This window comes from Pangasianodon hypophthalmus, chromosome 19, assembly GCF_027358585.1.
Source record: "Pangasianodon hypophthalmus isolate fPanHyp1 chromosome 19, fPanHyp1.pri, whole genome shotgun sequence".
In the NCBI taxonomy this organism is placed as follows: domain Eukaryota; kingdom Metazoa; phylum Chordata; class Actinopteri; order Siluriformes; family Pangasiidae; genus Pangasianodon; species Pangasianodon hypophthalmus.
In genome coordinates, this window is record NC_069728.1 from 5,410,206 (window position 1) to 5,434,965 (window position 24,760).

Here is a 24,760-nt window from a genome sequence, read left to right on the forward strand (position 1 = left end):
CACCTTTTGTACTCATGTTTTTGAAGGTGTTTACCCGCTTACTGAGTCTCGTGTCTGTGTGTTTGCAGGTCTTCCAGTCGTCATGTCCAATGTTCAGAACAGCCGTCTTCAGGCCCAGAACTCGCTGCACAGGACGGTAGCCCGCACACGACACAGGAGAAGGGGGCTAACGAAAAGGTAACAGCTTTAACCAAGCAGCAAACAAAAGCAAACATTACTGAACCTTGTGCTGTGAACCTTGAATTTTCCAGTCACTAGCAGAGAGCCGTAAACCCTGAGCTACCAATGCCTGATTGATTTCTGTGTAACCTAAGTTACGAAACCTAATATGCACAGTCCTGTTGTTGTTATTATTATTATTATTATTATTATTATTAAAAGTCTTCAGAATTTACATGGAATCTTATGGCTGAAAAGATCCCACAACTCACCAATTTAGGAGAAACTATTAGAAAATGTGTTTGTTAATCCTAAAATTAAGACTAAGAGAAATTCACAAAGCATTTTAGCGCTAAAAGCAGGTCCTAAGCCTGAGAAAACTAAGTCACTAAGACCAAACACAAACAGTCCTAAACGGCTGCTGGCAGAGAGATAAGCAGCACACTGAAGTTCATGTGTACAATTTATTTAATGACAGCAAACTTTGAAAACAGTAATGTGTCCAGTTGCAGTAGTAGTTCATTGATTTTTGGAGTTATAAGAGATGCGGTCACCTCACCCGTAAATAAGTACACAGCTCTGCACTACTGGGCTGCATGAAGATTGCAGTTATGCAGCGGAAGTGGTGAAGTGAAGTGGTGTTTAACATCAAACATTAAATGCCATCTCCAACACTGATTGGAGCGACACCACTCATAGTTCATTCATTCATCCTAAATGGCAATAAAGGTTCTTCTCAGCTGTGATGTGAGTAGGTTTTAAGGAGAAAGTCTTAGGAACGTTTATTACCACTTGGGAGAACTCTTAGTGGCATGAAAAGATTTTTTTGAGTGATGATTATGTTGATTGAGTTTCTGCTTGTTTCTAGATATTCACTGAAAAATGTGGATCCACGAAGAAGACTAACTTAAACCAGTTTAATCAAAAAAGGCTTCTACAATGAGCAAACACGTCTGTTTCTTAGCACTAGTACTGGCATTTTTTTTCCATTTCCGGTTGAGATTAAGGCCACTTCGCTTACTGGAATGAGAGAAGTTTTCGTTTCCCCCCATCTGTTTTTTATTTTAATCTTCTTGCTCACTGTACGAGTTTTCGCCAGTTTTGGTGGCGCTTCATCGGTCTAGTGTAGCACCTCATCACTTTTGGCACACGTCTGTCAAGGAAGTTTGCTCTTCTCTGCTCATCTGACTCTATTTGTGCTGTTCAGCGGGAACGTTCCTGAGTGTTATTAGAGCTTTGATCATGTTTTTTGATGAGCCTTATGTCATGTGTGGCTTGTTTTGGGTCACATAGTGCCTGACCTTTAAACAAAAAACAAACAAAACTTTTTAACCCTATTTCCTTCCCATTTAGTCATTTGCCAATTCCCACCCACTAGCTAGCTCTCCCCTATCACTTGACAGCTACCAACCAGTAGGAGCATCAGTTCATGGCCTGTGGTCATATGGCATGTTTGTAGAGTAAACTAAGCCTACGTGGCTCTTGTTTGCTTTTCAACACCATGTCTTTTGCCTCCTTGAACAAACACAGCCCAAAAAAAGCATAATTGATTCTGCTTAGATTTAAAGGATGCACTTTTGTGCCGTGAAGTTACTTAAGGTGTTTTCAGAAGTCCTGAGCTGTTCCGGCTCTTGTGACGTATATATACTTGGGAGAGATGTTTGCAGATATATTAACAGTATGATGAGAGTGTCAAAGTTCAATGTGTTTTGCATTCTGAGATGCTTTTCTGCTCAACACGGTTGTAAAGAGTGGTTATTAGTGTCTGTTTAGTGCATCAATTATCCGTATCTGGATTTTAATCTGCTTCCCCCTTCCCAATTTAAACCATCCTGACCAGGCAGTTACTAAGGATGAGTGAATGAAATCTGTACATGTACATTCATCTTAATGAATGTTATCTGGTTGGCTCTGGAAGATCTCACAATCTTCCGCTAGTAGGACGAATGCATTTCTGTTACGCCACTCGCGAGCCCAGATATATTCTCCGTTTAATATTTATCATGGAGTCCTGGAAGGGGCATATTTTGCTATTGACATGGTTTTTATCGTCCTTCCAGGTTGAGGAGGAATGGGAATCAGAGTTATCATACAGCGTGGGTTTGGAGACAGAGAGGGCTGCACTAGAGGAGCAGCTCATACAAGACGCAGCAGAAGAAGACAAACCTGAAAAGGTGCCTGAAAAAATCATCCTAATGTCCAGCAGTTACTGTTCCAACAAATGTTTTGTTTCGCATTAACAACTGCACTTAAATGTTTTTTTTTTTTATTATTATTCATTTATCTTGGATGGCTAAATTCCAATTTTATGAAGCACTATTGAGCATTGAGGTCATTGAGCTTAAAATAAAACATTTTAAACAATTTATGCTTCAAGATAGCTAATTTAGATAGTTCATGGGTACTTATAATACTTGGTGATTTGATGCTCCTTTGATGTGATTCAGTTGTTTTCTTCAGGAAAGCTTTATCTAAGGTTTGTCCTCCTGGTCATTTGAAATGCCTTACAGTAAGAAATTTGTGATATAATTTATCCTCTTGGAAATTTTTTTAGCAAAACATGTTTTGGGTTAGCCACAACTCATGAAGCTGTGGTGAAAATTGATCAAACCACTCTGACACGGAGACTTTGCTGGACACGGCTAATTTGTTTTTGTCTTTTCAAGGCTGTGAATATAGTAGAGCAGGTGGTGGAAGAGGTAAACGTTGTGCCGGAAACACAACCAACAGAGGCACATCCCAACTCTGACCAACAAGAACCTGCTCAAACACAACCCCCACCATCATCGTCATCGTCTCAGTCATCGTTACCATCATCATCACCTCCACCACATCAGGTGGAGACAGAGCTCCCTAAGGCCTCGCCTTCTCTGGACCACACTGCTGCTGCTGCTGATACTTCTCCACCTGCTGAACCATCCTCAGATCTCCACATAGACCCAAACACTAATGCGGATGTCAGCGCTGACTCCGGGAATTCACTGGAACCAGCGCCACCTACCTCACACACCTCCCTGGAAAGCCCCTCCAGGTGAGTACAGCCAGAATCAGAGGAGCAGATGGGGACAGGAATTATTTACCAGTATGATAATATTGTTGATTTAGTAATTGTTTTGATTAATATTTAATTTCCTGTGTGTAATTTGTGTATTAACGTTGTCCTACAAATAAAGATTATTTCCCAATTAGGTTCATAAAATCACCTATATGGGACCGTACTACGATTATAAACCTTTGATTTTCAAAAATCTATTTAGGTTTAAATTTTTTTAAAATTATTTTTTATTTGTTCAACACTTGCCCCAAATCAGCAATATTGACTGTTGTTATCGTACCTGGGTTTCGTAATGGCTGGAGCTTTTTAGCTGCTTTCAAGTCTGTGAATGGACTTAGTTTCTAATGGACCACCTGGACTGGAAATGCTTGCTCTAACTTGCTATTGTAGTAGGCAGAGGCAAGGATTTGCATTCTTCTCCTGGCTTTGTGATCAATTAGTAGGCTTGCTCCAGGAGAATCGAATGTGCCGAAAATCATCTGTCTCAGGAAGTCAATTCCCAATCCGTGCTGAAGCCATCCTGGACCCTGGATATATCCCCTTTCTTGACTCTTCTCCCTTTGCGCTTTCTCACAGCTCTCTTCTGTACTTTCTTCTTGTCTCTTCTCTCTCTCTCTCTCTCTCTCTCTCTCTGTCTCTCTCTTTTGCTCTCTCTGTCCATCTCTCCATCCTTGGTAAATGGCATATGATTTTTCCCCTTAGTGCACTAGAGGTTGCCAGTGCTGGTGCCCCACTAAAGAACTTTAGTGCCAGTCAGTGTGAGCTGGGCTCTGTGGCCCTCTCCAGCCAGCTCCTTGCCTCTGGCTCCACACTCAGCAGGTGAGTACTGAGCACCTGCCAGCTACCCACCTTATAACTGCTCATAACAACCAGGGTATCTTGGTTACAGCAGGGTGATGAGGTAACGGAAGCAATGGAAGCACATCGTCACTCATCTGGCTCTTTTTCTCTCTTCCTCCCTGCTCCATTGTTTATTTTTTAAAGATGCTGATACTTTAACCTCTTGTCAAAACAAGAGGTTTCATAATTTTGATGCAAAAAGCTTTTTATTTATTGTTTTAATAGGATTTTTTAATTAAAAAAAAAAATCCCAAAAGACACAATATTTAAATATGGCTTTCTCTTTCTCTCCCTTCCTCCTTTCTTCATCTGTCTCTCTCTTCAGTGTATTGGTGGAATCAGTGGAGAATCAGGATCCAGGGACCAATGCTGACCTGACTGCCTCTCTGGATTCGGCTGAGCCGGACCTCGCAGAGCCGGAGCACACAGTCAATGCCTCGTACCCCCCAGAGGACCAGGAAGTGGTAAATACACATGCCAAAATTCTAATATAAATGCCTGAGAATTTCATTCATGAACATGAAGATTGTTTTAGCAAGTGTTGTAATATCTAGCCTGTTGATATTAATAGTCAGGCTTTTTTCTTCATGTGCTAATCTAAATCAATAGTGAAGGCGCATTTAAATAGTGATCGGAGCACTAAATCATCTGCAGCCAGTGCAAAATCTTACTGTGACAACTGTTACAAAGCTTCATCTGGAGGAAAAACACTAAAGATGCCTCCATGACCTTAATGGTTGGATGTTGATGGTCCGCTCATGTTTACAGAGGCTGGGGTACCTCATTCTGAACAGATATTTTACAGCCACTGGAGTAGAGTAGAACTTTGCTAACTGTTCCAAAAGTGTTACCAAAAAAAAGTGTTTAAAGTGTCCCTTCATTTGTAAATGCGTCAGAACTCTTCTCTACCCGGACAAGCTTGACAGTCCATTTCCTCACTCCAGCCTAAGTGCTGCTGTGAATGTGTACTATTTCTACTGTAATTTTTTTTTTTGCTGGGTTACATTCTTCAGAGTGGAAACTCTTAGTGCTTCTTCATGATGCTGTTATGTAAGACTTTCACTCTCACTTCCCTGGGCATCGAGCCTCAGTGCAAATTAATATACAAGGCTTAGCCATGCAGAAATGGCAGCTTGAATCCTCTGAGATTTCACAGCACTACGATCTTCATAGCTCTGTCATAACCTTGTCCTACTTTTATTTGTGAATGTCATGTAAGAGTTAAACTGTTGCTTGAAAGTTGTCTTGTGCTGTGTGTAGGTGGCTGAACCCGAGGGAGGGACTGATCCCCCTGTCCCTGGTAAAGAGGACATCCCCACCTTTGATGAGTGGAAGAAGAAAGTGATGGAGGTGGAGGAGAAGAAAAGTAAGAGAATATTTAACACACACACACAATGCTCATGCAATAGTATTTAGCTAATGTATGCATGCATTCAGTGATTCAACCTTCTTATTTATTTACCCCATCTATGTAAACATGTATACTCCTGCATGGATACACTATATGGCCAAAAGTGTGTAGACACCTGACCATCACACCCATATGTGGCTCTTCCCCAAACTGTTGCCACAAAGTTGGAAGCAGACAATTGCACCCCAGACCTCCTCACCAACATCAGTACCTGACCTCACTAATGCTCTTGTAGCTGAATGAACACAAATCCCCACAGTCACGCTCCAAAATCTAGTGGAAAGCCTTCCCAGAAGAGTGGAGCTTATTATAACAGCAGAGGGGGAATAAATCTGGAATGGGATGTTCAACAAGCACATATGGGTGTGATGGTCAGGTGTCCACAAACTTTTGGCCATATAATGTACATTATATGTTCAAAAAAGGTTTCTAAGTGTATACACACCACTCTAGTGTATACACACTACTGTGCATACATGTCTTTTTTGGAAGACCTTTAATATACAGTTGTCCTAAATTAACACGAAAAGTAAAGGAACATAATGAGTACACATGCTTCCAGATATCCTACCATGCTCTTGGTGTGCTGAACAGGCCAAGTTAATCATGAATTTGGATCAAGATGGCAAGAGGAAAAGCTATAAATGACTTTAAAAGAGGGTTTACTAATGAGACTGGGTGGCAGGGATTTCACTCACAGACAGCTCAACTGGCTATGTTGCAAACAACATTTTGATCTATGGGAAAGACATCAATAAATAGGGCTGTAAATTGTTTTTAGAAGCACACGTTGAATGTGACGCTCCTGCATTAGTGTGCTATGTAAAGAAAAACAGAAGAGCTGGTGACTGAGAATGTCATTGCAGGATGAGAATAAGAGTTGTCCATCAACAACTGCATAGAGAGGGATGTTAGAGTAGGGTTACAGTGCGTAGTCACATCATTACAAGATGGATACATGTTTGGGAGTTTGGTGGTGAAAAGTAGCAGGCACAAAAATGTGGAAACAATGATGGTCATCTTTCACCATTTTCTTGAGTCTATGTGTGTGCCAAGAGAATGGCCTGAATGCCTCACTCCTACATTGATGGTGGCTGTGGGGACATTTTGCTGGATGGCTTGGGTCCACTTGTCCACTTGTCCACAGGGAAGCGTCCCTGCAAATCAATGAAAGTTTATTCTGACTGATTACGTTTATCAGTTATGATGAAACATTTCTATCCTGATGGGATAGAAATCACAGTTGCCACATCTCAACCCAAATTAACACTTTTGGGAGCTTTTCAAGTGAGGGATCTTGTGTTTTGGAAGAACGATGTCCCTCCAGTACAGCTAGAGAATCTTTGCCATGGTGTATCAAAGCTGTTTTGGCAGCTTGTGGTGGTCCAAAATCTTGCTAAGACACTTTATGCTGTTTTCAGCTTTACTTTGTCACTGGTCTGTAACATGCAGTGAAGCAGTATCTGGGCCACAACACTGTACTCTTCTGCCTAATCCACTTAAAGATCTTAAAACTTTGTTAAAACACTTCCTCTTTTTTTAACCTCTTTTTTTTTTTTGTTCTTCTTCTTCCTTTTGTTCATTCTCTCCTCTCACACAGTTTGTCAGCATTTTGTGACAAGGTGTTACTTTAGGAAGTGGAGCATGCAGAGTGCAGTAAATGAGCATAACCTCATGCACACGCACACACTCCGTTTCAGAGCCCTGTGTAATAGACTAGTCAGTTTCACTGAAGTAGATACAAGTCTACGGTTAGAGGCTGATTTACACTTTGCAAAATATCTTTTCTTTACTGCTGTTTTACTTCTGATATAGTACTTGGTCTGAAACTTTAGGTGCTGAACTACAGGTCATTTTAAAGAATCAAGTCTTAGATGTGCTTGAATTGCATCTAAAATAATGAAGCGTTTGTCCATAGTTTAAAATGTGTACACAGCTTGTTCTTCCTTAAGTACAAATGGCTGACCTAGAACTTTCTGAGACAAATAGAAAACAAGCAAGACAAGGCTGTTATTTGAGCTAATGTAAAGTGATGACCCTGCACACACACATCCACACACTGCTGCAAACGTAGGTTATCAGGCAGTGATAATGACTATATACATTCTGTACCTTACATGCATTCATTAAGATAAGTTGTCCTGCACAAGGAGGGTCAGGTTAATGCAAAATCCGTTGTGACTGGGTCGCTTGCAGACACGACGGATTATCTTCAAGCTGTCACTGTTCTAGGTCTTAGCCTTGTGTCCTATGCAAGTGTCAAGGGATATAAAATGTTTAAATGCGTTATTGAAATGAGTGAGACAATTTAAAAGGTCTGTGTTACCACAAATCTATCCAACTAACAATATTTATACTGCAATAAATCTATACTGCAATAAAACTAACGCAGTAAAAATGTAAATCAATTTATTCTTGCTCTAGGTCAGTCTTTGCACACCTCATCCAACGGCAGCCCCCACCCAGTGAAAAAGATCCAGAAGAACTTTAAGAATAATTACGCCTCTGTGGAGTGTGGGGCCAAAATCCTCGCAGCCAACAGTGAGGCCAAGGTAACGCATACACGAGTCTGACATACGTTTTAATGTGAATCTGGCTCTTGCTGGAAAGTAGGTGTACTGTACAGTGACATAATCATGGCGCTAATGGAATTATCCAAATGTAATTATGTGCATGTGTAGATATGGATACGTGCAGCGGTCTGGTATGAGTGTGTGCACTTTCTTTTTCCCCAGAGCACTTCTGCCATTCTAATGGAGAATATGGATCTTTACATGCTCAACCCCTGCAGTAATAAGATCTGGTGAGTCACTCTGGTCAGTCAAAGCACTGAGAGCAGGAAATGGAGTTCTGTAGCTACAGAGAGGAGGAATGAGAATGTGTTTTATTTCTCTGAGATGATATAAAGAGATTTGGGTTTTGAGCTTCCACACCTCTCCTGCTCTTTAAAGATCAGTGAAGTATCATATTAAATGTATAAGCCCCCCTAGTGAAATGCGTCTCCAGTGATGGATCACAAGTGGTCAGCCGATATAGATAGCCGTTCACTCCTGGCCTTTATTTAAACAAATAAGTGCACATATTAATCTATTAGGCGGAGGATTGGTTGATGAAAGCGTTCTGTGTGGTATCAGTGGTAGACTGTGCAGCATTTTGTGTAGAATTTATAGTTAGCTAAACACACGTCATTTACTTTTATTCTTCAATTACACAAACGGAAAGGAGCTCTTTCTCTGAAGAGAGGGAAGTAAAACCATGAGGTGCAGATGCACTTTTAGTTACTGCGTAGTAGGAGGTGTGAGCTGTCACACACACATGCAGTTTGAAAGAACTTGACCATTGCAGGCTGTGTTTTCTAGCGGAGTCTCAAGCTCATGTTTACCAGTTTATGTGCTGTGTGTGTTCTGATCATTTAGTCCACTTGGTGGCTTTGATATTAGTTTTAATCTAATACTATCAAAAACTATAATAATGTTTCCAATAATGATGCTGAAAAATAGTGCTAAAATTGTATTGTTAGTCTGCATAGACTCACAGAACACCTGTACACTTGTTCAATCATGCGATTATCCAATCGCCCAGCCATCTGGCAGCAATGCAATGCATAAAATCATGCAGATATACAGTAGGTCAAGAGCTTCAGTTAATGTTCACATCAAACATCAGAATGCCGGAAAATGTACTCTTGGTTCCAGACAGGCTGGTTTGAGTATTTCAGGTCCTGGGATTTTTATGCACATCATTCTCTAGAGTTTACACAGATGCAAAAATAAGTGAAAGTAAGGCTGAGTGGCAGTTCTGAACTGATTAAAACACAGTCAAGGGAGAATGGCCAGACTGGTTCGAGTTGACAGGAAGCCACTCTTTTCAGCCGTGGTGAATCTCAGAACACAAAATATGTCACAACTTGAGGCGGATGGCATACAAGAGTGGTTATTTGAGTTACCTCAGCCTTCCTGTCAGCTTGAACCAGTCTGCCCATTCACCTCTGACCTCTCTCATGGCATTTCTGCCCTCAGAACTGTCACTCACTGGATGTTTTTTGTTTTTGACATCATTCTGTATCAACTCCAACCTGGGGGGTGGAGGGTGTGGCCATATGCATCCCTGACCACATCCATATGTGGTTTAAATGAATGGATCATGCTACTACTCCTAGAAGCATATGACCCCATTTGCACTTCTACTTAGCAGGGACCATTTGATAATACCGGGTGTAACAGTCAGGCAGAGCAGCTGTTCAAACAGGATAGACCTGAGAAAGTCTAATGATTTCTCCTCCCTTACTGTCTGATCTGTCCATGCGTTCAGGTTTGTTATTGAGCTCTGTGAACCGATCCAGGTGAAACAGCTGGACATTGCAAATTTTGAACTCTTCTCCTCCACGCCAAAAGATTTCCTGGTGTCGATCAGTGACAGGTAAGCCACAGTCATTCTCTACCTCTGCTGCTTTCTGAATCTTTTTTTTCCACCCACACTGTCTGTCTGATATCCCTCTCCCTATCTGGAAGCTTTGCTCACCTATTTATTTATTTTTTGATTGGGTTGTACACTGCATACATTTAAACAAACAGAAAAGCTTGTCTGAAAGATGTATGGGAAGGGCAGGACTAAAAAAAAACCAAAAGTGTTTCACTTGTTGTATAGAAAAACCTTTAACTACAAGTAGAAATCAGGGAAATCAACAATGCATGGACAGTATGAAACCAATGCTAGGGAATAAACGGGAAATAATCAGTTTGCATAATAAAATTGCCTGTCTACATCCCATAATGGTTTATCTGCTGCTGTGGGGTCTGATCAGGGTTGAATTGTGTTCTCACTAAAATCAAACTGCATTATGGTTTGCTTAAAAGTGCCATGAGATCATTGCTCGGATATTCTTAGACTCATTACTTTGCTCCACCCTGAAGTGTGATTGTTGTGTTTACACATGCCAAAAAAACCCAAAAACTCCACAGCATAGCTCTTAAGCTGTTGATGTACTTCAACTGAAAAAGATATTTCAATATGAAAAGAGGTGGTGAGCCAGAAAGAAGTGCTGCTTTAAGTTTGCACACTGTGCTGGGTTCCAGTTTCCAAACAGAACTCCTGAACACTACATCGTTTGTTTCCGTCAGCAATTGGTCCAAATATCTAATGGCCACTTTGACCCGAATGTCAAACAGTCACAGAGCGACTGAGTCCTACGCCATCCTTCTCCACACCTTTTTTTTTTTTTTTCCTTTTTCCCTTTGCAGAATAAACCAGCACAAACTCCGTCTCTCTGTCGTGCCTTTTTCACTGCCGCATCTGTTCTTTGTGTATTTATTCTGTTCTCAAGGTTGCCAGGTCTGATTTAAAAGCCTCACAAAAATATGCATCATCTGAACACTCTCAGCTATCTTTAATTCATCTCCATGGACTCTCAGGTCTCTCTAAATTATAAATAAGGCACATTGTTTCTCCTCACAGAGTAATAAATAAAAAAAAAAGATATTTTTAAAATTGGTGGATGACAGTATACCTGAGTGTGATGTACAGAGTTCTTTCACCTAAAATAGTCTTGTTTTATTACGTATATTGTCATAAATAAATAGATATGAGAAGGAGTTGATCAGTTTAGTTAGCTTAGTATCATACAGAGCGAATGTTGACAATGGAACAAGGGCTGTGTACATCACGTTCTCCCTGGCCTGTGAACAAAACATTTTGCTCACAGAATCAGTTCAGACGTTTCTATTCTGAAATCTTCAACATGACAGCATGATGATGTCATGAAGTCAACTGAACGTACAACCCCTTCAGGGTCATTTTAAGCCCTAACAGTGTGAAGAGCTGTATATGTTTTAGATCTTATGAGTTCACTCTTTCTCCACTGAGCTCTCTGTGTTTAAATAACTCACTCCACATAAAAATGTCTCTCTGTTCCCGAACAGATACCCGACCAATAAGTGGATCAAGCTTGGCACCTTTCATGCACGTGATGAGCGCACAGTGCAGAGCTTCCCCTTGGATGAACAGATGTATGCCAAATATGTTAAGGTAAGAGGGAGTGTTTTGCACTGGGTTCTTTGCTTTCATGCGCTCATTGTTACACTCACCTGCCCCCTGGTACTCTCATTGGTGATCAAGGTGTCATTTATCAGTGGCTCAGTACCATTTTAGATATGGTATTTGATACACTGAATGTCTTCCAATAGACACCTGTTTCATTGTGGCATAATAAAAGGTAGAAAATAGGGTGCTGTGAGCAGAGCAGTCATTTGGGACACAGCAGTGTCTTGCTGTTGTCTGAGGACATTGTTGTGATTGCATGGTTTGTCCACGGTGTACCAAAGTGGCCACAGATGATCTTTGTGCTCCTTTTGGTTGAAATACAGTGGAAAAAAAACACGCTTTTATCAGGCGCTGAGACGACAAAAAAACAACATATCGGGATCCTCGTATTCAGCATTGAGAGGGCTTTGTGTCATTAAGCGCTGCAGGACATCACATGTACTGTGTTTCATTCTCTCTTTCCTGTTACATTTCTTTCTATTTTGCATGGAGCTATTTCTCGAAATATTAGCAACTAGATTGGTGCTTTGCCATTTATCTGGAGGTTTCTCATCTTACAATGTAATTCATATGAAATCATTATCTGTTTTTTTTTCTTTAGAACCAGTTAAGCAAAGGTGGATCACATGCTTACTTTTAGGCTTGTGCCTTTATGTTCTGATTTGATCCAATGTACATCAGATTACATGTGAATTTATCAAGGCTACCTGTGTTGCTCTTGCTCTCTGCGTTTTCATTTTTCATGCAGGTATATTGCTCTGGTCTGAGAGGAGCTCATATTCTTGTATGAAAACTCTCCTCAAATGAATACCAAAGAACTTGCTTGTGGCATGAATCCAATCTCTTTTACTGATTCTTTTCTTGTTTCTCTCTTCTCCCCTCCCCCCGCCTTGCATCAGATGTTCATCAAGTACATAAAGGTTAGCATTCTCCTGTCTTAGATGTTTTGAATGCACAATAATGGGAGCTTTGGTGGCAGGGCCTGAGTAGAGTAAAGCATGGCAGTGGTACACTTTTGCCCACACACAAATCGATTTATTTTTGATTTTCATAAACAACACATTAGAAATACGCGTGCTTTGCACATACTCTGGCTGGTTTTGGCTATGATTGGGAAGTGAAAATGTGTACACATTGTGTGGATTCTTGCTTTCTAACAGTTTTTGATTCTCTTTTACTCTGTGTAGGTTGAGCTGCTCTCCCATTTCGGTTCCGAACATTTTTGCCCCCTTAGTCTGATCAGGTAATATCGATCGAACTATCTGTCTGTCTAATATCTATCTATCAATCAGTTATATTCATTATGTTGCATCACTATGACTGTTGTGTTTTCTGTGAGGAGCATAAAATGGGAAGACTTTGTTTTCCATGTTCAGGGCTTTCTTTTAGCACTAGTGTAGAAAGTCTGTGCCATTTGCATTGGCAGAGTAAGTAATGTGTGTTAGGGGCCTGTAAAGGGGCTCGGCCTGTGGCAGAGCAAGAGAAACACACAGCCCTTTCTATAAGGTAATTTCTTTGCATGCTGTGAGGGCTGCTTTTAAAAACATCCTGAAAGAGAAGTAAGACAGCATGACAAAACCATGAGCAAACCCTCTACAGTGGCTTGTATCTGAGTAACTAGTTATACAGTCTGGCGAGTTAGATCCTGTTTATAAATTTGGGAAGCTATATTAATTTTTAAGAGGAAATTCTCTTTAAAGTAAAGATTTTTTTCATATCCATGATGGCATGTGTTAAAAAATATTCTCAGTTTTACCCCAACCCATCTTCAACTATTAAACATCTTACTTGACTTAAAAAAAAGCAGGTAAGGACCCTTTACATAAGGGTAACTATGTTTCAGATAAGAGACATTGATGGAATTTGCCCTGATATTTGAGGTCTGAGCCCCTGCTGGTGGTGACATGAACTGTTTATCAGGCTGTAGCTTTATGTTGTGATTGCTGTCCTGTTTATTTAAGATAATGTATGGAACACTGTGTCATTTTCACTTGTTTTCATCTTTCGAACATTTCATCTCATTTCATCCTTCTGGTTTGTTCTGTTTGTTATTCTCTGTTGTTTTCTGTGTTATTCCCTACAATCTACCAATACATCATGTTTTTTTCCCCCCTTTTTTTCTGGCTGTTAGGGTGTTTGGTACCAGTATGGTGGAGGAGTATGATGAGATTGCTGACTCTCAGTATCCCTCAGAGAGGGTTGAGTACTTGGATGAGGATTACGGTATGACGATTATATATGTACATCATGCATTTAATAACGAGAAAACAGTGCTTGTTTTCTCTATGTTCTGACATGAGATGCTGTGTGTGATCATTAGCTAATGTACTGAAGGTGTTCTCTTAACTCCAGACCTCCATTTCATAGATTACCCCCCAGGATACCTTCCATCTGAAGACAAGGCATCAAAGAACCTCCTGGGTTCTGCTACAAGTATGTATGCAAGCACTTCCTTGGGTTCCACTTCATTACTGGGTTCCTCAGGGCCTGCGTGGCTTTCAGTAACCTATAATTCTCTCATTGATTGACAGTGTTAAAAGTCTTTACGTTTTTATTCAAAAACAATGATCTACAACTAGATAAAGCCAGCAACGCTACACTAGGTCAAGTGGAATTATCATAAGTCGTATTCAAATAGGATCAGATTGTTATGTCTCTGTTCAGTAATGTTGCTGGAGGACATCTGTAATGATTATAATCAACTCGTGTTGGAATAAGTGATCTCTGTGTAAATTACAGAGAATGGAGTGTATTCATGATGGTTGCCACTAAAAATTCAGTTTGAATACAAACTGATTGTTTTGACCTTTATAATGAGTGCTTGTTATAAGGTTGCTCTTGATCATTAATAGATCATTAATAAATGCTCATACTCGGGATGTATTTATTGATAGAGATTTCAGAGCACTTCTGTAAGTCGCTCTGGATAAGGGCGTCAAATGCCATAAATGTAATGGGTGACATGACTAAAACCTAAGAACTGGGTATTAGGAATGCAGTAACTTTCCTAAAGCCCCATGAAGTGTCTCTTCTTCAGAATCCTTTAAATGTCATCTATATTTTGACGTATTCTGACAGGACTATAATCCTATAATAATTCCACATGTAAAACTAATCCAGTCCGAATAAGGCTTTAGTGGCTGTGATGATAGAAATATTACACACACACACACACACACAAGGCTTCATAGTTAGCAGTTAACTGGGTTTATTTTCTGAACCTTGCTGCCAGTTTAGCCTGTATACTTTGGTGGCTCTGTATTCCCTCCTCACACTGCATGCACAGTGTCTGTCTGTTCTGTAATGACGCAAAAAAACGCTCTCACACCAGTGTGCATGCATGCGTTTCTACTTTTTCCATGTGTTGACTTGAAGGCCTCTGTGTTAGGGGAGGCCCTGTGTCAAATAGTGCTCTATTGGTTCTCATCGGTTAAGATGTTCTATATTAGAAATATAGGAGAGGTTCTATATTAGGAAAAACTGCTGCAGTCCTCTGGCAAAGACTGATGAACGCTGGTCTGTATCGCTGAACATGTAATTTTATACCATTAAAATAATCTCTATAACATGTAGGTTATATGTAAGGAGCTAATGAAAATGGTCCCATAACATCTTCAAGAATTATGAATATACAGGAACATACAATCTGGAAACACCGTCTTGTTTTTCGTAAACTAGCCACATGTGTTAGACGCTGATATAGTAAATTTCCTCACATTCATTTATCATGGTGTATTTTACATTGTTGAACAGGCAGTGATTCTTATAGTGATTGCTAACTTCACACTACTATTTTGCATACATTGCTGTAATTATTTTCTGTTTTGTGTTTTTCTTTTCAGATGCAATCCTAACGATGGTCAATAACATTGCTGCGAATGTGCTCGGGGGGAAGCCAGAGCTTGAAGATGGAGCTCAGATGGAAGGTATACACGCTGCATCTATTTATTTATTTATTTATTTATTGAACACCTCACTTTTCATCAGATTTTCCTTACTTTGGGTTTTTCTATAAACATACAGTCTAGTGAATTGATCGTGTTCTCTCTCGCCCACTCTCTCAGAGAGCACGGTCAGTGAAACGTGTTTGTGAAAAATAATTGAACCTGCAGTTTGAACAGCTGCAGTGCCCTGATCATATTCTCCAAATAAAGATGTACACTTCTAAAATGATTACAGTACTGCAGTAACTGCAGTTAAGACTAATACTTAATACTAAATAGAATAATATATGCATAATGATTAGTAGTCTGTTTATTCCATGCTACAATATGTCACAATTTCCAGACCTAGGCACAGTGTTTGCTTTTGAGTTAAGAGATGGAGTTTTAAAATGTAGAGCTTCTTCCCTTTTCCTGAGCAAATAAGCTTTATTCCAAGGGAGTCCAGAACAAACAAACCTGCCCAAAGTGATTACTTTAGAAATTCACACAGGTGAATATAAAGCTAGCCTTGCATGATTTGTACATTTCACTCATTACCATTAGCTGACCCTGAGCAAACAAGGGTGTTTGCTTGCTTTGTGGTAACTTTTTTGTTGTAACTTTTTTTTTTAAAGATGTAAAACATTAATGCAGAACACTAAAATATGTGAAATATTTTGAACATATTGTGTATGTTAGGATATGCTGATTTTTCATTGCATTGTATGTTTTTAGTGTCTGTGATCTAGTAGTATAAAGTGCTCATTAATGTGTTTGTCTGCTATATATTGCCGAATGTCTCCCAAATACTTAATGCGCAATTTGTATTTCTGCTGCTGTTTCTTGTTTGGGAGCCAGATGTGTATGCCTGTTTTCTGTTAAAGGTAAATTCTGTGTATGTGTATGGGTTTTGGCCAGAGGAGGTCGCATTTCTTGATGAACAATGCGTTCCTTTGTGTGTGAGGGAGAGTTGTGGGAAGATGGAGGTCTACACTCAGCTGGGGGAAGAGCCTCTGACGCATACACACGCTTTCCTCTCTGTCTTGACTTGCTGCCTCAGGCAGCTGCTTTTCCTTTTCCCCCTCTTTATTACACCATTCTTGCTTTCCTCTGTTCCCTTTTTTATTTCTGTGTTGTATGGTCACTGTCTTTCTGTAGGTAATATGTCATCAGGGACCGAGAACATCACAGAAGTCACCGAAACTACACCAAAACTCACACCAACCCCGACACTCACGCAGCAACAAGAAATGTATGTTTTACATGTACATACACACACATCTTACATGCATTACATTTGTCAAGCAGTGTATGTTTGATATATTGATTGTGCTTGTGTGCAGATAAAAAAGATGAGAAGTTTGAGATCAACCATATACATGCACTGAATAACCTGATTATTACCCTAAAATGCAGGTTTCTTTATCAGAGAGTATAATAGTATAATGCTTTAACAGCCACTTGAATAATCTTGTCACTCCCAGAATCAGGAAATAATCTGCTTATTAGCATGTATTTGCATTCGTTTGTAGGAATGATTGTTGTTTTCTTTGCATTCCCAGGCTGCAGACTCCAGAACTGGATTCCACTCTGGTGAAGCCGGATCCAGAAGTACCCATTCCCGAGTCTCCCTCTACTCCTTCACCTGAGGAGAGTCGCATTGTTATCCTCATTGAAGATGAAGAGGAAGAGCCAACCCCACCCACGGTGACCCTACTGGAGGAGGAACGTGATGAGGAGAGGCGTCGCGAAGAGGCACATCTCAGGGAGAGCGCCTTTTACTGCTCTCATCTTTCCACTTTGTCCTGCCTAGCCAGCCTCCATGAGCACCTCCACCTCTGCTGTTCGGCCGTGCTGGCTCTGCAGCGGCTACGCCGAGAGCGTCACGCACATGCCAACTCAAACACACTATCAACAACGCAAGTCCCAGACCCCAATCTAAATCAAACCCCCTTGTCACCCTCTGAGAAGTCTTCGGAAGTAGAGCCGACACAAAGTGAAGAGACTGCGCCTGCAGACACGCCCCCTGTTACTCTGGATCCAATCACTGATCCCCCAATTTTATTAGAGCCAAGTCATACCTCCTCCCTTCCCCATCACAGCTACTCTGAGACTTCTCTCTTCAAAGCCACGCCCACTGAGGGCATTCCTGACTCTCTGCCCACAGATGAGCCCCAAGATCTGATACCACGATACATTGAGCGCGTAACCGAAACGCAGACTCTCACCTTTAGCAGCACCTCTCTCGGTTCCGCCGTCATTTCCACCACCTCCTTCATCCTCACTCCCACCGCTTCACTTCTCATCCCTGAGTCAACAGAGCTCCTCACGCCCACCAAAGAGCAGCCTGTCCATTCCATTCCCACACACATCCGGCCTACAGAAATCCCACCTCCCACAGAACTGCCTGTGCCTGGCCCAGAGCCTTCTGCAGGCATTGAGGAGCAGCACGATGCTGCTCACCTCGCTTCTCAGGAAGAGCCTATGGAGGAGGTGCAGAGCACACTACAGCGCACCGCCACAGACTTCTACGCTGAGCTGCAGAACTCAAGCGAGCCGAGCTATGGGAACGGCAACGGCAACCACGTGCATGGCTCCAACCAGAAGGAGTCAGTGTTCATGAGGCTTAACAATAGGATCAAAGCCCTGGAGATGAACATGTCGCTCAGTAGCAGATACCTGGAGGAGCTCAGCCAGAGGTAACACACACACACGCACACACACACGCACACACACACACACACACACAAAGTAGCCTTATACTTGTACATTTTTAGTACCCTTTTAAGCCATTTTAAATAGCTTTTATTATTTGCCTTACTTTTCCTTACAAATGACTTTTTTTAATACATTACTGTTATGACTGTTTATAACTATACTGTTACTGTTTATATACTGTTAGGACTGTCATTTTATACATTACCGTTATTATTATGACCATGGCATGATTGTTGGCTCCAGATAACTTTCTATAACTGCCGATCAACTGGGATTTTCACACACAATAGTCACTAGAGTGTAGTCAGAATGGTACAATGAAGAAAAAACATCCAGTGAGCGGCAGTTCTTCAGATGGAAACGCCTTGTTGATGAGAGAGGTCAAGAGACAGAATGGCCAAGCTGACAGAAAGGCTATGGTAACCCAGATAATCACTCTGTACAGTTGTTGTGAGCAGAAAAGCATCTCATAACGCACAACACATCAACCTTGAGGTGGATGGGTTACAACAGCAGACCACGTCGGGTTCATTTCTGTCAGCCAAGAGCAGAAAGCTGAGGCTGCAGTGGGCACAGACTCACCAAAACTGGACAGTTGAAGACTGGAAAAATGTAGCCTGGTCTGATGAATCTCAATTTCTGCTGAGGCACACAGATGGTAGAGACAGAATTTGGTGCCAACTGCATTAATCCATGGACTCAACCTGCCTTGTGTCAACAGTCCAGGCTGGTGGGGGTTGTGTAATGGTGTGGGGAATGTTTTCTTGGCATACGTTGGGCCGTTAATACCAATCAATCATCGCTTGAATGCCACAGCCTATGTGAGTATTGTTGCTGACCGTGTGCATCCCCTCATGGCTGCAATTTACCCTTCTGCTAATGGCTACTTCCAGCTTAATAATGCACCATGTCACAAAGCAAAAGTCATCTCAAACTGGTTTCATGAACATGACAGTGAGTTCAGTGTTCTTCAGTATCTTCCCCGTCACCGGATCTGCATCGAGTAGAACACCTTTGGGATGTGGTAGAACGGGAGATTCACAGGATGAAAGCGCACCTGAAAAATCTGCAGGAATTACATGATGCAATCATGTCAACATGGACCAGAATCTCAAAGGAATATTTCCAACATCTTGTGGAGTCCATGGCAGGAAGTATTGAGGCGGTTTTGAGAGCAAAGGGAGGCCCTACCCAGTATTAGTATAGTGTTCCTAATAAAGTGCTCAGTGTGTGTACATATTCAAATAATATTAGAGTATACAATCTGCCTGCCGCACATGCTGGAAAAATGACATGTATGGAACAATACACTAATTTGCTGCTGTGTGTGTGTGTTTGGATGTGCTGTGTGCTAGGCAGGATAAAGTACACTGACAACTTAGACTCACCATCATATTTCACTTTTAAACTTAATTTAATCTCACATCACCCTCACAAGGCAGTGAGTTGATTTCTGGGAGGTTTTATTAAGCCAGTTAATGGTCTCCTATCATCCCACTACAAAGGTACTTTGCTGCATACAGATTACTTTTCAAAGCTCAACCACTGAAACTCCACTGCATGAAACGTGACAAGAATCATCAGTTTCTTCAGGCATGGAGGAAAAAACTCTTTCATTTTGCAGCACCGAATCCTTTACACATTTACTGTGACGGCAGGCTAAAAATACTGCACAGTGACGTGTTAGCATATGATACTTTGACGAAGGTGGCCCTTAAATTGACCTGATTTTGCAGCACTAAATCTGGAAAAATAAAATGTCTTTTGAATGTTTCTGACAGTGCTTGACTGATGATTATTAAATAATGCTAATACCTAATTTATTATGTTAATATTTAATACTCTCATGTATATTGAATATTCAGAAATATGAACTCATCCCAGATTTTACAGGCTTATTAATACGACTGTATTAAGCCAGATTTTGCCTGTTTATAGTGTTTACATGTGCTTGAAAGTGATGTCATGACGATCCTTGTTAATGCTAACTCAAGTTGAACCACCACTTTGTGTTCATGGATGGGGAAATGGGGCAGGCTCAATAGAGACCTCAATAGAGACCTAATCTTGACAAAATATGAGAAATCTTACATAATGCACCTTTTAAGTGCCACATCTCCTGTTATTTAATATTCAGCTCAGTATTGTGGAAGAAGTGCCAATAGTATATTGTTTACACACTGACGTTTTGTGGTCTGTCTTGCTGTCACTCAGGTATCGTAAACAAATGGAGGAGATGCAGCGGGCGTTCAATAAGACCATCATTAAACTGCAGAACACTTCCAGAATCGCAGAGGAGCAGGTCAGTAGCATTCTATCTCTGCACATAAATCTCAAAATGGCATGCAGGATGTTGCCTGAGAAGTGTAGGTGAAGGCACGTATGCCATGTCGGATTAATTTTTAGGTGATAAAGTTGTTTGTGTGCTCATGCAGGATCAGAAACAGACAGAGGCCATCCAGATGTTGCAGAGCCAGCTGGAGAATGTCACCAAGCTCATGCTTAACCTGTCTGTCACTGTGGGCCAGTTACAGAGAGAGGTATACACACACGCGCGCACACACACACACACACACACACACACACACACACACACACACACACACACACACATCTGTACACCTGCCCTGTCCATGTCCAGTCTGTCAGGATCTATTAGTTTACAACTGTGTTGCAGGTGTCGGACAGGCAGAGTTACTTGGTGGTGTCTCTGGTGTTGTGTCTGGCTCTGGGCCTGCTGTTGTGTATGCAGTGCTGCTGCAGCTCCTCCAATAACAGAAGCTCTTCGATCCCCGTGAGCAACCACTACCCCAGTCCCAAGAGGTACACGCACAGACACGCAATCCTGATGCAAAGTTACACCCACACTCTTAACCTGGTGGGATACTTCTTACAAAACAGCTAGTTTGGAGTAAGAAAGACACATTGGGTTGAGTACATACACCTCCTGAATATCTCCTTTCTGAGTTTTTTTTTTCTCTTTTTAAACTCTCCACACTGTGTATTGTTCTGTTTATAGGTTGCAGGAGCTGCATTACAAAAGCAGCTGAAATAGACCCCGTTATGAAAATATGCCTCTTCCAGACTGTACACTATACACTGATTTTAAAGACTAGCAGGATAACTACTACTGAAAAAATGTAATACAGTGCTAATGTTGGAAATGGAACGAGAGGCTGTGCACCAACCTGCGGACAAAATCCAGGAAAAAAGGAAAAAGTGGCAAAACCTTGAACTGACAACCCTGTTAAGAAGTTGATTTATAGCTTACTGTCCTTTTAACACCTTTCTGCAGCCCTTGAGGTGCAGAGTGTCCTAGAAAGAAATAGTGTTTTGTTTTTTTCTTTTCCCCCGATTTGATGGTTACTTGCACTTGTTATTCTTTAATCGTCTGTCAACAGCTTTATGCTTAGGAGAATCCAGTTGAAACACACCTACAAACCACCAATGACATGCTCTTTGTTTTTTCTCTCACTCTCATTTCCAGGTGTTTCTCCTCTTATGATGACATGAGTCTGAAGCGGAAAACTTCATGCCCTCTCATACGGTCCAAATCATTTCAGCTTCCCCCTTCAGATGGTAAGAGTTTTCTCTTAAAACACAAACACAAGGATGTTTCTTTCTCTCTGTATCTGTAGGTTGTTTGTCTCTCTTGCTCTCTCTTGCTCTCTACCTTACACTCTTTCTCTTGCTTCTTTCTTTCTCTCTCCATCTTGCTTTCTCAAAACACATCCACCCATGTATGTCATGTACGCCTAGCCTGTCCTATTGCACCACATTCATCTGTCGATGCAGCATAAAGGCCTAACCGTACGTCTTCTCACACAATATGAGATGTTTCTCCTGAAGAAAATGTCTTAGTTCATCATAGTTAATGGATCTATATGCTGCTCTGTTATTTTACAGTGTGACTGTGGCTTTGCACTGTTCCATAAAAGCTTAGCATGTTAAAAAATTAGCAACTTGCTCCGCATGGCTTCTCCCCTCTTACTCCCCTCTTACTACAACATAGAGCTGCAGAACAAGTGAGCTATTTTAAAAAAAACAGCCATGTGGAGGTCTAAAGATCACTTCTGATCACATGTATAACTGTCTGTGGTGAGAATGCTGTAGTGTGGGTGTGTATGCACCTTTGGTCTATTGTCTCCAAAGTTGCAAAGGGTGTCTTTTTTTTTTTTTTTTTTTTTTTTTTTTTTTTTAAAAGCTTGGGGCTGGCTCACATTTAACATTTGCAAGTAGTAAAAACTGACACTTGTACAATTCAGATATGATTGAAGTCTTCCAGTAATTGAGGAAATGTTTTTCATACAAAATGCAAGCACGTTTTGAGTTGTGTATTTTGATCATTTGTTATGCAGTAAGTCCTACTACTTGCAAGTAAAGTCATGCTTGTACATGTTCATAGTTGCCATATCATTCCTTTAACCTGGCCCCCTCTCTCCCCTCTTTAGTAGGTCCTGATGACTTGTACATTGTAGAACCTCTAAGGTTTTCTCCAGAGAAAAAGGTACAGTGTCCATTTTGCCTGCGGTGGTAGGCTGCTGTGCACTCGGGGCTGAGTTTCGAAATCACTCACTTGTTCGGTTCAGGAAAACATACCAAACAAAAGAGTCTTAAAACATAAACATGACAAAGTAACCAAGTGATCAACATTTCTACGTAATGTAGAAAACATTTTATTTGGTGCACACATGTGTTTAAGAACAAGTGAGTGTTTTGGAACACAGCCCCAGCAGTTTGTTTCATACTGGTCCAATTCAACCACTTCTCTCTCTGACTGAAATTTATTTGACAGTGTGCTCACAAGACTCACCAGAACTTGTTCTTATTAGTACTTTTTTCTCTTCTACTTTTCCTCTTTGTCCTTACCTTGTTTTGTGTGGTTCATTTCAGGAAATTTAGTTGTTGTGGTAATATGCCGTCAACTCCTGAATTACTGGTACCCTTTAAAAAGACAGGTATATACATGACTGAGTTTTATTCAGTGAGTCAGATTTTCACTGAGACAGCACCAGCATAATAAAACCTAATCTCAGCCTCAGATGCTCCGCAAAAGCTAGAGGTTAAGACTTGACCATAGATGAATCTTTAAACAAGATATTGTCTCCAAATAAACATCCACTGAACAAACCTAAGAATGTAAAAGAGCTTAAAATGCTTTTTGTGGTATTGCAAGATCCATCTACATGTACATTTTAAAGTAGTGTTTTGCAAAAAAAGAAAGCGCATTTGAAAAAAAAATTCATTATTCAAATATTAAGAGTTGCATAGAAATGAGCTTTGATTTGAGCTCACAGAATGACATAAGAATAATTCTGTGTCTGATTCATGAAATAATCAAAATGAGCTGTGATGTGAGCTCCACTGAAATCAGCATCAGCTTCTTAAAAACACGTTCCCTCCAGCTAATCCTTTTTCACAGCTCATATGCATACGGCACACCATCTGATTTACATGCAACACACCTAATTACTCAATAAAAGGAAAAAATACAGCAGGCTACAGTCTGAGGAAGTAAATCCTGTCATTGTCAGTGAAGCTGAGTTAGAGGTGCTCAGGGGTTGTCAAAATTCTTTTTGGAATCCTTAAAAAACTGGGCTGCTTCAGTTATGGAAAGGATGAGCCAAAAGCATTGTCTTATGCAATGCTTTAATTGATATTAATAGTATACTGTAGGCCAGGGGTATCAAACTCAAATTCTGCCAGGGTTACTTCAGCATTTTTATGATCCTTTGAAGGGTCAAAGTAGTATACAAGTTTCTAGGGGGAAAAAAAGGAATTACAGAAACTATTTAACTGTAAGCACTATTAGGTGATGAAATTTATTATACTGAATAAAGTTTTTTTTTTTCTCCCACCCTCCATAGAATAGTTTTCCATTAACTAGTTGACACTGGGATGTTGACTAGTAAGGCGGTGAAAAAAAATCAGTGAGGCAGATGGTAAAGAAATGCAGGCATTTACATCTAACACACTTGGAAGATTTTTTCTTTACTCTAGGAAAGTATGCGAATAAAAATGGCCCACTGGACAACTTGTAAAAATTAATAGTTGTGCAAACCCCTGATATAGGCGATATAAGCAATATCACACTTGCGCTCGTGCTGTTGTATTGAGTATCAGTGCGGCTGTGACCTCCTGCCTAGCCGAATCACAGTCTTGCTGATAATCAGTACAACAGCACAATTGCAAGTGTGATTGCTTTTATACAGCAGTTATATGAACAAGAAATTAATACTGAGTAACTGAAATTTCAGACTCAATATGAGGAAATATTTTGTTTATTTTTGCTCTGACAATGAAAATAGTTCCCAGAGAAGCCACAGCTGGATAGGTTATGGATGGTTATTTGTTGCCTTGCAACCCACAGACTGACTGACAGCCCGTAGTAAGTGTAGTAACCATTTCAGCGTAACAAATTATTGCTGGAATTGGAATTTCATGTAGTGAACGCAGACGAGCAGAGTGATGAACAGTGAAATTTATTTTCACTGTTACAGATTGTAAATAAGGACAGTATTTAGGATTACAGCAGCAGCTCTTGTGTACAAATCTGGAACTCTTGGAGCCCCACTTGTCCAATCAAATTAGTGGACCAGAACGAACTTTTATACA

The 24,760-nt window shown here is 40.7% G+C and overlaps 1 protein-coding gene across 8 annotated transcripts in view; it reads left to right on the top strand.

Moving 5' to 3' along the window:
* suco (SUN domain containing ossification factor) overlaps positions 1–24,760 on the top strand; it is a 50,379-nt gene that overhangs the window by 21,679 nt on the left and 3,940 nt on the right. Inside the window, exons 2-23 of one of the 8 annotated variants that reach the window (XM_034313406.2) lie at positions 69–177; positions 2,220–2,333; positions 2,826–3,190; positions 3,917–4,033; positions 4,380–4,518; positions 5,315–5,420; positions 7,890–8,017; positions 8,201–8,268; positions 9,777–9,884; positions 11,384–11,489; positions 12,404–12,424; positions 12,692–12,747; positions 13,636–13,727; positions 13,857–13,937; positions 15,347–15,430; positions 16,586–16,679; positions 16,990–18,126; positions 20,360–20,447; positions 20,581–20,685; positions 20,823–20,968; positions 21,633–21,724; positions 22,597–22,652. In XM_034313406.2, the coding sequence (XP_034169297.2) occupies positions 69–177; positions 2,220–2,333; positions 2,826–3,190; positions 3,917–4,033; positions 4,380–4,518; positions 5,315–5,420; positions 7,890–8,017; positions 8,201–8,268; positions 9,777–9,884; positions 11,384–11,489; positions 12,404–12,424; positions 12,692–12,747; positions 13,636–13,727; positions 13,857–13,937; positions 15,347–15,430; positions 16,586–16,679; positions 16,990–18,126; positions 20,360–20,447; positions 20,581–20,685; positions 20,823–20,968; positions 21,633–21,724; positions 22,597–22,652 (3,412 nt within the window). The remainder of the gene's footprint in view (positions 1–68; positions 178–2,219; positions 2,334–2,825; positions 3,191–3,916; positions 4,034–4,379; positions 4,519–5,314; positions 5,421–7,889; positions 8,018–8,200; positions 8,269–9,776; positions 9,885–11,383; positions 11,490–12,403; positions 12,425–12,691; positions 12,748–13,635; positions 13,728–13,856; positions 13,938–15,346; positions 15,431–16,585; positions 16,680–16,989; positions 18,127–20,359; positions 20,448–20,580; positions 20,686–20,822; positions 20,969–21,632; positions 21,725–22,596; positions 22,653–24,760) is intronic. The other 7 variants (XM_053242095.1, XM_034313407.2, XM_053242097.1 and 4 more) reach the window with 7 other exon arrangements.